Source organism: Aotus nancymaae, unplaced genomic scaffold (assembly GCF_030222135.1).
Source record: "Aotus nancymaae isolate 86718 unplaced genomic scaffold, 86718_ANA_hifiasm-v0.15.2.pri h1tg000058l, whole genome shotgun sequence".
In the NCBI taxonomy this organism is placed as follows: Eukaryota; Metazoa; Chordata; class Mammalia; order Primates; family Aotidae; genus Aotus; species Aotus nancymaae.
Window position 1 is genome coordinate 21,384,529 of NW_026988472.1, and position 16,131 is coordinate 21,400,659.

Below are 16,131 nucleotides of genomic sequence, written 5' to 3' on the forward strand. Positions count from 1 at the left end.
TAAAAAGATTTTTGACATGAGATACTTCTTACACCAGTGTTTAAAAGATGATTAACTCTTTTAATATTCTTCTATCCCTGAAAAACTCTATTCTCAAAAAACCTGGGAAAAAATGTAATGATAGTAATGAACACATATGTGCTAGGTGCTGTTGGAAGGGCTTTACATATATCATCTCCAATAATTCTCCAAATTTATTAGGTCTGTACTATTATTATCCCCATATTACAAATGAACAGACTAAGTAGTCTGCCCACAGTCACCCAGTTAGTAAGTGCTAGAGTCAAAAGCTAAATCCGGACACTTCATCACCATAGTCCAGGTATCTAATCATAGCACTGTACTGTGTATGTATGACTTTTAGAAGACAAATATGTAACAGTATGTGATTACTCAGCTGGACATTATACAATGAGTGAGGTTTTCTCAGTTCTTGTACTATACTGAATCTTGAGTTGAAGAAAGTGAAATTTTTGTTAAGATTACTTCCCCCAAGATGATTATCCATTTATGTTACCATTGCCAGGTCCCTTTTAGCTGCAGCGGGGGACCCCAAAGGTGGGGTCCTGGAGAATCAAAAACATGAGTCTAGCTTAAATTTTACATTAATTATAACTAAGTATATAACACAGAATAATGTTTATCTGTAGTCGACATTAACATAACATACTTTCTTATGTTAAAAAAAATCATGCGAGGTAAGTCAATACAACATCTTAAAAAGCTTTAGAGCTGTATGTTTTGTTTTGTTTTTTCAGATTGGATGATTACTTTTTATCTGTCTTCAAGTTCACTTGACTCTAGCCATCTCCAAACTAATGTGAGCCCATCTAGTATGTTATTAATTTCAGTTACTTTAATTTTTTAAGTTCTAAAATTTCCATGTGGTTATTTTTATAGTTTTCCTTTCTCTGCTGAAATTCACTATGCACATTCATAAAGATCATATTTTCCTTTCATTCTTAGAACATATTTTGTTTGTTCTTTGAACATATAATAATTGATTTAGTCTTTTTTCTATTAAGCTTAACAACTGGGCACTTTGGGGTCTGTTTCTACTGATTTCTTTTTAAAACAATAGGTAATATTTTCTTGTTTTTTTGCATGTTGTTTTTTTATTGTATATTGGACAATGGGGATCATACGGTGTAAAGACTCTGAGTTCTGCTATCTCCCTCTGAAGAGTATTGATTTTTGTTCTATTAATATTTGGCATTTCTATAGGATTGGTTTGGTTTTGCTAATGTAGATATGCAGAAAGTCTAAGGTCCTTCCCAAGCCTGATGATTTTGGGGAGATCAACCTACAAATTCTGTCTCCCCTATAGATCTTTTAAGGGCTGAGTTTTAGAATTTTTTATTTGTAATTTTTATGGAAAAATAATAGGCATATATATTTATGGGTTACAGAGATATTTTCATACAGGCTTGCAATGTATAAAGATCACATCAGGGTGAATGGGGTATCCATAGCCTCAAGCAATTATCCTTTGTGTTACAAACAATATAATTGTACTTTCTTCATTATTTAAAAATGCACAATTAAATTATTCTTTTTACTATAGTCACCCTGTTGTACTAAGAAATACTATGTCTTATTCATTCTTTCTATTTTTATACCCGTTAATCTTCCCTACTTCCCCCCAGCATCTCACTACCCTTCACAGCCTCTGGTAACCATCTTTCTACTCTATCTCCATGAGTTTAATTGTTTTAATTCTCAGTTCCCACAAGTAAGTGAGAACATGCAGGATTTTTTTTTCTGTGTCTGGCTTATTTAACACAATGACCTTCAGTTCATCCGTGTTGTTGAAAATGACAGAATCTCGTTCTTCTTTATAGCTTTGTAGCACTCCATTATGTATATGTACCACATTTTTTTTTAATCCATTCATCTGTTGATGGACATTTATGTTGCTTCCAAATCTTGTCTATTGTTAATAGTGCTGCAATAAACACGGGAGTGCAGATATCTCTTGAATATACTGATTTCCTTTCTTTTGAGTATATACTTAGGAGTGGGATTGCTGGATCGTATGGTAGCTCTATTTTGAGTTTTTTGAGGAACCTCCAAACTGTTCTTCATGCGATTGTACTATTTAAATCTAAGATCTCAAACTGTGAAACTACCAAAAGAAAACATTGGGGAAACTCTCTAGGACATTTGACTGGGCAAAGATTTCTTGAATAATACCCCACAAGCACAGGCAACCAAAGCAAACAGGGACAAACAGGAACACACCAAGTTAAAAAGCTCCTGCATAGCAAAGAAAACAATCAACAAAGTGAAGAGCAACCTACAGAGTGGGAGAAAATATTTGCAAACTATTGATCTGACAGGGGATTAATAACCAGACTATATAAGGAGTTCAAATACCTCTACAGGAAAAAAATCTAATGATCTGATTTAAAAACTGGTAGAATATCTCAATAGACATTTCTCAAAAGAAGACATACAAATGACAAACAGGCATATGAAAAGGTGCTAAACATCAGTGATCATCAGAGAAATACAAATCAAAACTACAACGGGTTGTCATCTCACTCCAGTTAAAACGGCTTATATCCAAAAGAAAAGCAATAACAAATGCTGGTGAGGATTTGGAGAAAAGGGAATACCTGTATACTGTTGGTGTGAATATAAATTAGTACAACCACTCTAGAGAACAGTTTGAAGGTTCCTCAAAAAACTAAAAATAGAGCTACTATATGATCCAACAATCCCACTGCTAGGTATATAACCAAAATAAAGGAAATCAGTATATCCAAGAGGTATCTCTACTCCCATGTTTGTTGTAGCACCATTTACAATAGACAAGATTTAAAAGCAGCCTATATATCTATCAAAAGATGGATAAAGAAAATGTGGTACATATACACAGTGAAGTACTACCAAGCCATAAAGAATGAGATCCTAATATTTGCAACAACATGGAAGGAACTGGAGGTCATTATATTAAGTGAAATAGGCCAGGCACAGGAAGACAAACTTCACATGTTCTCACTTATTTGAGGGAGCTAAAAATTGAAATAATTGAACTCATGGGGACAGAGAGTAGAAGGATGTTTACCAGAGGCTAGGAAGTGTAGTAGGGTACCGGAGGAGAAGTTGGGAGAGTTAACGGGTACAAAAGATAGAAAGAATGAATAAGACATCAATTCTTTCTATTTTTTCTATGCTATCATTTGCTAGCACAACAGAGTGACTATAGTCAAAAATAATTTAATTGTACATTTTAAAATAACTAAGGGAGTATAATTGGATTGTTTGCAACACAAAGGATAAATGCTTGAGGTTATGGATACCCCATTTACCCTGATGTGATGATTATGTATTGAAGACCTATATCAAAATATCTCATGTCGATACAAGAGGAGGGCAGGAAAGTGCTGGGTAGGGGAGGGTGTGGTCCCTGGCTAGGGCTCCACCCCTGGGCCTGTGACCACAGACCTAGGTGAGGATAGGCATTTTTTCTTGTCCAAATGTTGCATTTCCCAAGACCATCTTGGCCTGCCACACCCCCACCCTGTGCTTATAAAAATCCCAAGACCCTCGTAGGCAGAGACACAAACAGCTGGACGTCAAGAGGAGCATGCTGGCAGAGCACACCGACAGGCACTGGCAGATGCTGACAAGGTGGCAGGCCATTGACTGGCAGAACAACGAGGAGTTTGGCTTGGGCGGTCGGAGGAGAGCTCGGCCACTGAGTGGGTCTGGCTCTAGGGGAAAACCACCTTCCCACTCCATCTCCCTTTTGGCTTCCCTATATGCTGAGAGCTACTTCCACTCAGTAAAACCTTGCACTCATTCTCCAAGCCCATGTGTGATCCAATTCTTCCAGTATACCAAGGAAAGAAACCCTGGGATACAAAAAGCCCTCTGTCCTTGCGATAAGGCAGGGGGTCTAATTGAGCTGACTAACACAAGCTACCTACAGATGGCTAAACTGAAAAAGTATACTGTAACACATGCCCACTGGGGCTTCATCTGTAAACATCCACCTTTAGACACTGCCCTGGGGTTAGAGCCCCACAATCTTCTGGTCTGCATGCTCCCCCTAGGGGTTTGAGCAGCAGGGCACCGAAAAAGCGAGCCACACCACCATCACACACCCCGTAAGGGAGACAAGGGAACTTTTCCCATTTCTACGTAACCCATAAATATATACACCTACTATGTACTCACAAAAATTTTCAAAAAATAGACTTTTGGGCAGGGGCTCATCACAACCACATTTAAGAAGATGTCAGTGGACAGAGTCAGAATTTCCAGAACACCTTAGCTGAGAAACATTTGTGTTCACAACACAGTTTAACACAGTGTCCAGCGGAAAAAGACCTAGGTTTGCAAAGTCTAAGGACCTGTACTATAAAATCCACCCTTTTCTCCCAACCTGTCTGGCCTTCCCCAAATAAAACACAAGTGAAAGTTCTGGAGACTGAGTTGTTAAATGAGAGTGTTGTCAAGACTCACTATCAAGAGACCTCATGAGTTATTTTGGGTGCTTTCCTTGAAATCCAAGAGACCTCAACATCTTGGCATTGAACACATGAGCTTCTTTTTCCCAGAAGAAGACACACATTAAGAAAATGCCAAATGCAGATTCTATTTATTGCCCTTCCTTACATTTAAAATCATACTTCTAAAATAATAGAATACAATAAATTCACTATTCCAGTGTTAATACAAACTGTGATTTTAGGAACAGAGTATGCCTACAAACTTTTTATTACTGATTGGCTGCAACAGGTACAGGTATTGAATATCCCCATTCAGTAGCCTTTATAGAACTGTCTTTGCCACACATTTAAGTGAGTGAAGTCATCTTATTGGACAGGGTGTATACCAGTCTGGGTGTTGTTAAACTCCAGTGATGATTCAGTGGTGAGCCATACACTAATCATGCACAATAGGACCACATATCATCTCTAAACTAAATAGAACATGAAGAATATAAAATACTGGCTTTACACCAAAAATAGTCTGAGGAGTGCTGCACTGCACTATGCTATTCAAGAAGGAATCCTTCTGAACATTAGACTTGGAGATTTAAATTACAGTGAGAATAATGAACTCATCTATGGGAGCCAGTCATATACTTTAAGGAGTGGGATGAGTCAGCAATTGGATACAATAGGGAAGAATTAGTGTTATGGGATCTTTAGGGTAGTGTTTCTCTGGCCAGATATCTCTGTGGCTGGTAGCAACTTTGAGTTTTGCTCGGGCCTGCTGGGCTCATTTTGTCCACTCAGCCCTGCAGGCTGTGCTTGGCTTATGCTACTAGCCTGGGTTCCACACCTGCCAAGGTGAGTCAGATGTGGAACAGCAATGGGTGTGTGAGTGAGCATGGGGTTCAGCCACTGCACACAGTCAGACATGCCAGCTGCTGCAGCAGGGTGGGTGGGCAGCTCCAGGTGCCAGAACATGTGCCAGCTCTCTGTGAGGTGTCGTTGGACCAGGCACATGACAAGCATCTTCTACATCTGGCACTGGGGATCATGGTGGCACTCAGAAATTTGGAGATGCCAGGAACCGCAGAGTCCCAAAGAGGCAGTGACAGCCCTGGCTCAAGGAGTTCCCAGGTCTGTGCTCCCCAAAAAGCCAAAACTCTTCTCTCCTCTTTGCCTACAACGTGGCGAGCAAGGGGTATGTTTCAACCCCGTTTGTGTTAAAGCTCTTTTAGCCCCACCATTTGACGGGTCCCAAGTTCTTGTCCGTGACCAGGAAGAATGAGGTACACAGACAAGTGGAGGTTGAGCAAGATGAAGAGGAGCTTTACTTAGCAATAGAACAGCTCAGTCTCCTACAGGGGCCAGCTCCTTTCTGCAGCAAGAGTGTCCTGATGATTGTCCAGCTCCTAGCAGAGAGGAGACTCTGGATTGGGAAGCTCCTCTTGGTAGGCAGGTAATCCTGTCATCTTCCTGGCTCTCAGCAGAGAGGAGGACCTGGGGTGGGTAGCTCCTCTCTGCAACTGGTGGTCACATTTGTTCAGTTCTGGCTGAGTCCTCTGGCTTTTATGGGCCTCAGAGGGGAGGCAGTACATGCTGAATGGTTCATGGGTGGCCATGGGTGGGCCCAGATAAAGCACTACAAATTCCTACTCTGGTCTGTGGGACTGGCAGCCCAGTCCCCAGCCTTCAGGTCCTTTCTGGCCTGAAGCTGGGGCCTAGCTGTGGACCTTCCACCCAGGAACCTGTCTGCCTCCTGCTGCCATTTATGGCACACAGGCTGTCTGGGGAGGTCTGCAGGCCAGCACTGACCTTCCTTCCTATGCTCGTTGGAGCTCAAAGTCTGGAGACGGCTAAGGCAGCAGGGGACTGGTGTGTCAGCATTGCCCAAAGCATGTACACACCTGGCCTGGCTGTGACAGCGCTGGGATCAGCCCTGACTTTGCTTTGAGATTTGAGTGGGCGCTGACAGCAGGGAGAAGCCAAGCAGTGGGAGCAGATATTTCCCAAAGAGGGTAGGGATGCCTAGGTCCACATCCACAATTTAGGTGGCTACAGATGTGTCTGGGAGGGCAGAACTCCTGCCTGCTCCATGGAGAGGGAGGCCTGGGTCCGCAACCACCACTTGGGCAGCCGTGACTATACCTGGGGAGCTACTGCCACACCAATTTGAAAGGGACAGGGCTCCCATTTGTCCCCAGCTCCCACCAGCTCCACAAAGTGTGCAGCCATGGCCATGACTCTCTGCTGCAGCTGGCGCGATGGCAGTGGCCACTCCAGATGGGCCATCACTGCCATCATGAGGAATATATAAAACTAGATATCTGCAGTAGCAGCTAATTATGTCTATTTAACTATAGCCACATATATACCAGGACATTTTGATTTTCTAAGAAAAGCCAGAAATTGAGATTTTCAGATGAAAGATGTAGATTTTTACATGTTGGCAACAACATAATTTTCCTTAAGAACATAATGGTAGTCCTAATGATCCCATCTGCTATCCAGATTAGGTATGTGAGCTGCCACTTGGTAATCTTAGCATTAGGAAAATGATGTATTGGATGTTCATAGAAGTACATTTCTTTCTAGAGTCCTATTTTGGGAGTAACAGAGGCACTCTCTAAGGAGTCAGGCCATCTGCCATAGGCTACATCATGTAGGATCCATCACATAAAGGGAACAGGAGAACTGGGTTTTCAAAATGCTTTGCTTCCCAAAAGATGCTCTAGGTGGGAGGCCAGCCTGATAATTAGGCTTTTGTGTTGAAACCAGCACCATGTTGCCTTTACCCTCCAAGTCTCCTGCCCTCAGGCTCAACTCTGGTGCTCATTTTTCCTCACACATGATGTTTTCTTCAGTCTTCACCGGAGTCTGGCCCAGGCCTGCCCTGACACTGCTTGTGATCAGTGACCTGGGTGGCAGCCACAGTCACCCCAGCCTCTGTCCTTGCCACTCTGGCTGTAGTTTTCCCAATTCCAGTAGGGTACTGGCTGCCAATGCTGTCCTGCAGGGCACAGGCCAGAGGGACTCCTTCCTCACCTTTCCCTCCTGCCTGTTAGATGAACACAAGACCTAACCATGGGTGGGCTCACATCTTCCCAATGGCAGCAATTCTCTCTGCCTTCCCACCTCCCCTGAGTGTAGGATTCCTTGTATGTGTGGAAGGGGGATCTGGCAGAGTCCTGCATTAGCCTGATGCTATGAGGGCTGTCAACCCCATGTTTCCTGTGAAACCCACAAGCACAGCTGAGCACAATCCTTAGAGGGATGGCGGTCACTCCTGCTGACTCTGCCATGCCCCTTGACTCTGCGGAGGGCTTATAACAGGGGCTTATTTAAGGTCAATCTCCAAACTCCACCTCAGACATGAAACAGAGTCTGAAAGAGCCCAGAAGCCCGGTCCTTACAGGGTCACACTGACTGTTAGTGTTGACTACTGCATAAACTGTAAGGTGACCACCTGACTACACAGAGGGACTCACCCGCCAAGGGCCACTCACCTACTATGGCTTCTCCTTCCTCTTCAGAGGTGCATTCCAGTGAAGTATCCAGGACATTATGTCTAGTTCTACCATAACCCACAGCCATAAGCGACATCAACAGCTTTTAAACACCAGACAGCTACTTAGCCAACATGTCAAGATCTGAGGAAAAAGATCAGTTCTCGGCCATTACCCATCCTAGAGGCACTCACTTCTGACTGGAGGACACTGGACTAGCAGAAACACATACCCTGAACACAAAGATGTTTCACTTTGGCAAGTGGAGGGGGCTCTGCTATTGCCATGAAGGGATCAGCTGAAGGAGACTCCCCACCTGCAGCTGCTGGAGAGAGGCCTGCTTGCTGCTCAAGTGCACAGGAGAGAAAGTGACGACCTGGGCTAAAGCTGGAAAAGCTCTACAGCTCTCCATAAGGAATCACGCAGTGGTGGGATGGGCATTTTGACAACGAGTTCCCTGGGAATATGAGGTTCACTGGACATGAGGTGGCAAGAAAGGCTTCTGGGATTCAGACAAGCACATCTCCCAAATGGCCCAAAGGACAACCCCAACACTATTTCCTTCCTTCTCAGCACACTCCTCTGAATTAGCCAAAGGCAAAGTTAGGTCCTTCTCCTTAGACAGAAGCAGAGGGAGAGACCAAGTCATCAGGCAGGAGGTGCAGAGGAGACACCGGAGTGGGGACTGCCTGACTGATCCCTCTGCCCCTGTCTCCTCCTTCTGCGGGGCACACTCCTGTCTCTCCACAGGGCTCAGCAGGATGTGGTTCTCACAGCCTGTGGCCTATGTGACCAGCGGTCACCTGAGAACCAGGCCCATAGCACCTTGGAGAACCCACCTGCGTGTCTGCTGTTAGGGAAGGAGACAGTTGCAGCTGTTTATTAAGGGTGACCCTGTGCATGCACTGTGTGGAGCAGCAGTTTACAGGCCCAAGTGGACTCAATCTCAGAAAAACACACATATGAAGGAACTCTTATTACCCCATTTACACATGAAGAGATATGCTCAAAAAGAGGAAATGAAGGTCCAGTATCATCGCATGGCCAAAAAATGGTGAAATGGGATCTGAAACCAGGCCCTCAGCTCCCATTGTTGAAGCCGGCTGGGCAGCCTCTGACCAACCATCTGTGAAACACCAGCAGGCAGCAGACTGTGGCCCCCAAGGACCCAAGGACCAGGTGAAAACCTAAAATGTGGACACTCACAGGCAAGGGGACAGATGGCTACAACACCTGATGTGACACCTTTTTTAAACTTAGCACAGAGCAGGAAGTTTTGAAAAGGATCACCTGTGCTTTAGAGACCATTGCTTGGGACAGAATTATTTCTATACCTCTTAAAACATGTATTCAGTCACTGATAATTCTTTGGTGTTCTAGGCAATATATGGTCGTTATAACGAATAGGTATTTAATTTAAAAATGAGATTGTTAATCATGTTTTAAGTGAAATACATTTACAATTAAGCAGATTCATCAATAATTAACAACCATTAAAAATTCTTGAATTGCCCAACTTAGGCCAGATCATAGGTTTTATATAATCTCATGATTTATTTTACCAGTGTCCCGAAGAGAGGACAGAAAGATATATTCACAGCACTAGCTATGAATGCCTGCCTCAAGTCCTCTTTCATAATGAGGGAGGGTATAAAGAAATAAGAAATGCAATCCAGCAGGCCATCATTTCTTTTTTGCATTTTTCATGATGGTTTCTCCTTCACTCCTCAACGTCTATGTAAGGCCCCTGTCCCATTAAGTTCATGCCAACCAGTGTGCCCCCTCTCCGCCCACGCCTGTGACCACCACCATCTGACTTCAGACCTTTGCTATCCTGAATAAAGCCTCCCACACCTCAGTCAGAGACTGCAGCTCCACCCCAGGCCTCAGCATCAGGCTGGGAATTCAACAAGCCTCAGAGGTCCCCAGCCAACTCCCTGGCCTCACAAGGCCTTCCTGTTCCAAGGCAATGAGGAAGTCTCTGTGTCTACCCCAGCCAGTTCCTCCCCTAAAGGCCAGTGACCTCACAGTCACTACTGGAGATTGTCCCCTCTAAAATCATTGATTCAAAACTCCCCACACTGGCCATCCCTTCCACCCCTTCAGCTCTCTAGGAATAGCTTCTCCTAGATGTCTCACAAACACCTCCAATCCAAAGTGATGGAAACTGAGTGGAGTCAGAAACATACTCACGGATTTACATCCTTTAATAGCACTTGTTGATGACAACAGCAGGGATTCCTCAGCTGTGATACGTTTTTGCCCTGGTTAAGCCTGTGAGGATCCCTTCCAGACTCTGGGACCCAGTCTTCAGCCATTCTTCTCGGATTTGGCCATCTCATCCAACAGAGAGCAGGTTACATCACTCTCGGGGCAGTGGGGCTCACGGTTGTTGTCCACTTCTCTCTCCCCATCTTGTGAAGTGTTGTTCATACTGTCATTGTGGCTGGCCTCCAGGCCTACCTGCTCCATGATGTAGTCACCAAGGCAATCAAGCAAGGTAAGGAGGCTATTTATTATGGAGGAACTCTGGCTTCGGGCATCTCGTTCATCCTGAACAACGCGGTTAACGAAGCTCCTAGGGACCTGTAGCTCATTTCTAGAAGGGTCTTGATTCTGATTGTTATTTGTAGGGGAGTTCTTACAGTTGTTTGTCTCTGACATTATGTTTGCTTGGTCTGGCTCTGCTGAGCTATGCTTGATTCTCCAGCTCAAGTAGGTCTCTAAGGACACTGGCACTTAGTCCCGCCCACTGTATCTCTCTGCTCCAGGCCCTGATTGGTCAGGGAGCTAGTTGCCTTTGTGACATCCTAGACTTTGGGATTTCATTGGTGTTCACTGGTCCCTGATCAGGCCTCAGGCTCAGCCTAGAAATGTCTGTGACACTGACCTAGTCACCCTAATGACTGAATCCTGATTTTGAGGGAACTATAACTTTTTACTTGATTTTGACATTGTAAAAATAAATATGTGTTTCAATAGAAAACTTTGCTCTATCTTTAGGACATCACTGCAAGTTATCTGATTCTAGCCTTACATTATCTCTGAAATCTTGCATAGGCTTTTGTTGGTTGTAGGCCACAGATACATGCACAATATATTCTTTAGTAGAGGTTCAGTTGTCCTTCACCTAATGAAACCAATTTAACCTCCATTTACACAATCATTTAATATTCCTGATGAATATTCCCATACCAACTCTTTGGTTTCCCTTTTGAACCTGTTATAATAACCTTTTCTTTTAGCATGTGTTCATTTCATATCTGTATGAGTGTCATGATTTTACTCTATTTGAAAAATATTTTTTAATCATTTTGCAATTAATAATAAGATGCTCAATACCTATTAGTGCCAGGTAAACATAGTTGATGGAGAAGTGCATCTTGTGCTCAGTTTAAGCCCAGATGTGTATTTCTTGTCTCTCCTAGGTGAAGCCAAAGCACTAAGAAATGTTTCTTTTCTATTATTTAATTTTCCTCTCTGCTAATTCTGTGTTTTCCCTTTGAGTTTTGTTCATTTACAGGCAATAACTTTGTCATTCCACAGGGGAAAATGTGGAAAGAAAATAGTCTCAAATACAAACAATTTCAAAATCTGACCATTAGGTTTCAAGGCCTGGGAATAGTCTACGGCTTGAGACCCCTCCCTCTGATCACTCTGATCCTGTAACTTCACCTGGGGTAATAAATCTTCCCTCCGGTCTCTAGTTTCTGCCCTCAGTCATTTTTCCTTTATTTTGAATGGTAGCATATATTTACAGCCGAGTAGTTTTATCAGCCTGCTTTCTCCTGTCAAATTTTTGGAGTCCTATAGCCTTCTTTCACCTAAGTGAGAGCCTTGCCAAAAATGGGGAGTTTTTTTTTAAACAAAATTATGGGACATCATTATTTTGGACTGAGCTCATGCACTAGGCCCCAACAGATCAAACCAAACAAAAATGGAGTCGCTCATGCTAAATGTAACATAATCAAACTAATACTTTTAGGAAACACATAAATCCTAGACCAGAACAGACCAGGTTTTGTTTCTCTCCTGTAAACAGGACACTCCAGCATAAGGAGTTATCCTCTACTAAGTCCTTGTTTCTACCTTTGCAAAACTGTTCTACTGATTTCCAGTGGGTTTCAAGACCAAATAAGTGTATTTATGATGGTGATAGTGACATCAATGACTAAAGCTTTGGTCAATGTCTCAAAATTGAGAAAACGACCAAAAGAAGGGAATTGTTAAAGCAAACTAAATATGGCCTGAGAAGGACTCCGTACTTCTATATTTGAGTACTTATGGATGAACTGCTACCTAACTTAACAGGTAGACAAGATGGAAAACCTAACTTAGAAGTATGCCCCTGTAATAATAGCTGAGACTTGACCAATCCCAGCAGCCGTACTTCCGCCACTCATACACTGCTGAGTGTTCAAACTGTTTTCAAATAACGTGAACACCAAGGTGTAGCCAATCCAGTTGTTTCTGTACCTCCCTTCTAATTTCTGTACATCACTTCCCTATTTTTGTGTATAAATTTGATCTGACCACGAAGAATCCCTGGAGTCTCTCTGAATCTGTTGTGATTCTGGGGGCTGCCTGATTGGTGAATCATTCATTGCTCAAACTCTTTTAAATTTTGTTCAGCTGAAGTTTTTCTTTTAACACTTACAATCATGGTGGAAGGCACCTCTTCACAGTGCAGCCAGATACTCATACTACAGTGTATGCCACCACATTTGTCTAATTTTTAGTTTTTTTTTCTAGAGATGGGGTCTCACTGTGTTGCCCAGGCCAGTCTTGGACTCCTGGGCTTAAGTGATACTCCTGCCTTGGCCTCCCGAACTACTGGCATTGCAGGAATGAGCCACTGAACTCGTCCTTGTATATTTTTGGAGAAACATCTATTCAAATCCTTTGCCCATGTTTTAATTGGGGTTTTTTTCATTATTGTATTGCTAAGAGTGCTATGTCCTAGATACAAGTCCCTTATCAGCTAAATTATTTGCAAATATTTTCTCTTATGCTTGTTGTCTTTTCGTGTCTTTTAAATTTTTTACTTTTAATTATTATGGATACATAATAGTTGTACATATTCATGGGGTACATGTGACATTTTGATACAAGAATATACTGTGAAATAATCTAATCAGGGTAATTGCAATATCCATCACCTCAAGCATTTATCATTTCTTTGTGTTAGGAACATTTTAGTTCTAGTATTTTAGTTATTTTGAAATATACAATAAATTATTGTTAACTACAGTTGCCCTGTTGTGCCACCAAATACTAGATCTTGTTCTTTCTACCTAACTATACCTTGGTACCCACTAACTATCCCCTTTTTACCCCCCTCCTCCTCACTACTCTTTCCAGCCTCTGGAAGCTGTCTTTCTACTTTCTATCTCCATGAATTCTAATATTTCTAGCTCCCATATGTAGGTGAGAACATGTGATTATTTGTCGTTCTCTGCCTGACATTTCACTTAACACAATGTACTCCAGTTTCATCCATGGTGTTGCAGATGACAGGATTTTATTCTTTTTATGGCTAAATAATATTCCATTGTATATATGTACCATATTTTCATGAGTCATTTATCCCTTCATGGACACTTAGGTTGATTCCCTATCTCTTGCCATATACAAAAATTAAATCAAAATAGATTAAAGGCATAAATATAAAACCTGAAACTATGAAATACTAAAAGAAAATTGTGGAAACACTCAAAGACATTGGTCTAAGCAAAAATTTCTTGAATAAGACCTCAAAAGCAGAGGCAACTAAAGCAAAACTGGACAAATGGAATCACATGAAGCTAAAAAGCTTCTATACAGCAAAAGACACACTCAACAAAGTGAAGAGACAACCCACAGAATGGGAGAAAATATTTGCAAACTACCTATCTGATAAGGGATTAATAATCAGAATATATAAGGAACTCAAGCAACTCAATAGGAAAAAACAAATAATCCAACTTTAAAATGGGCAAAAGATCTGAATAAACATTTCTCAAAAGGGGGCATACAAATGGCCATCAGGCATATGAAAAAATGCTCAATGTCATTAATGATCACAGAAATGCAAATCAAAACTAATGAGATAGCATCCCATCCAGTTAAAATGAATTTTATTTAAAAAAAAAAAACAGGGCATAATGAATGCTGATAAGATGTAAAAAAAGGGAAATCCTCATACAGTGTTGGAGGGAATGTAAATTAGTATAACCTCCATGGAAAACAGTATAGAGATTTCTCAAAGAGCTAAAAATAGAACTACCAGACAATCCAGCAATCCAAACTGCTGGGTATAGTTTCAAAAGCAAGGAAATCAGTATATCAAAGAGATATCTGCAATCTCATGTTTATTGCATCACTATTCACAATAGCCAAGACATGGAATATTTTTTATTTTTAAAATAATGTCTTTTGAAACACAAAAGTCTTTTATTTTGATAAAAATAAAGTACAATTTATCTATTCTTTTCATTTGATGCTTGTGCTTTTGTCACATATAAGAATCAATTACCCAAAAAAAGGTCACGAAGATTTTTTTCCATGTTTTTTCCAAAAGTTTTATGATTTAACTCTCACGTTTAGTTCTTTGATTCATTCTGAGTTAACTTTTGTATATAGTCTAAGGTAAATGTTCAATTTCATTCTTTTGCATGTGGCTATGCAGTTATACCAGCACAAATAAACCCATACATCTATAGTCAAATGATTTTTGACCATCTCAATCCCCATTGAATGGTCAAAAATCATTTGACTATAGATGTATGGGTTTATTTCTGAACTCTCAATTTGATTCCATTGATCCATTTCTCTATGTTTACACCAGTACCAATGTCTTGATTACTGTTGCTCTGTAATAAATTTTGAAGTAAGGAAATGTGAGTTATTCAACTTTGTTTTTTAAATATTGTTTTAATTAGTCTGAGTCCCTTGAAATTTCATATGAATTTTACATTCCACTTGTGAATTTCTAAAAAAGAAATGAACTGGAATTCTGGTAGGGATGGATTATGTTAAATCTGTAAGTAAATTTGAGGCATATTTCCAATCTAACAATATTAAATCTTCTAATCCATGAAAATGAGGGGTTTTTCCATTTATTTAAATGTTACTTTTGCAACAATATGTTGTAGTTTTCAGGGTATAGTTTTTGCTTTTTTGTGTGATATTTATTCCTAAATATTTTATTATTTTAGGTGGCACTATAATTATTTTTCTTAATTTTCTTTTCAGGCAGTTCATTGGAGAGTATATAGAAAGACAATTGATTTTTTTGTTTTTGATTTTTTTCCTTGTTTGCATTTATGCTTCTAACTCAATTGATTTTTATATATTGATCTTATATCCCATAAACTTTGCTGAACTCATTTACTAGTTCTAATAGACTTTTAGTGGATTATTTAGGATATTCTATATATAAGATAAAGTCAATCATGAATAGAGTTAATTTTACTTCTTCCTTTCTAACCTAGATGGCTTTTACTTGTTTCTTTGCTTAACTACCCTGGGTAGAACCCATAGTACAATATTGAGTAGAAGTGACCACAGCAGACGTGCTGTTTTGTTCCTCATCTTAGGGGAAAAACATTCAGTCTTTCACTATTAAGTATGATGTTAGTTGTAGGTTTTTCATAGATACCCTTTATCAAGTTGAGGAAGTTCCTTTCTATTTCGCTGAATTTTTTTTTTATTATGAAATGGTTTTGGATTTTATCGAATTATTTTTCTGCATCAATTGAGATGATTATATGTTTTTTTCTATTGATATGGTGTATTAAATTCATTGATTTTTGGATGTTAAACCAACTTGGCCTTCCTAAGATAAATCCCACTTGGTCATGGTGTACAACTCTTTTTATATGTTGCTGGATTTAGGTTGCTATTATTTTCTTGAAGGTTTTGTACCCATATTCATGAGATATATGGTCTGTAGTTTTCTTTTCTTGTGATGTCTTTATCTGGCTTTGGTATCAGGGCAATGCTGGCATCATAGGATGATTTAGGAAGTTAGCCCTCCTTTTCTATTATTTTGTAAGAATTTGTGAATAATTAGTATTAATTTTTCTCTAAATACTTGGTAGAGTTCACCAATGAAGCCATTTGGGCCTGGGCTTTTCTTTGTCGGTAGTTTTTTGATGATGAATTCAATCTATTTATTTATTAGAAGAAGTCTATTCAGA

At 40.6% G+C, this 16,131-nt stretch overlaps 2 protein-coding genes across 3 annotated transcripts in view; both read right to left on the minus strand.

Annotated features, from left to right (window-relative positions):
- SYTL5 (synaptotagmin like 5) overlaps positions 1-16,131 on the minus strand; it is a 194,529-nt gene that overhangs the window by 124,064 nt on the left and 54,334 nt on the right. The gene's annotated exons all lie outside the window — the stretch shown is intronic.
- Positions 10,141-10,744, minus strand: LOC105714213 (huntingtin-interacting protein M). Its single transcript, XM_012448108.2, has one exon. The coding sequence runs from the start codon at positions 10,613-10,615 to the stop codon at positions 10,262-10,264; it is 354 nt and encodes a 117-aa protein (XP_012303531.2). The 5' UTR covers positions 10,616-10,744; the 3' UTR covers positions 10,141-10,261.

What these genes read in the sequence shown, in the direction of transcription:
- LOC105714213 (XM_012448108.2), bottom strand. Translation starts at nt 10,615, where the DNA reads ATGTCAGAGACAAACAACTGTAAGAACTCCCCTACAAATAACAATCAG.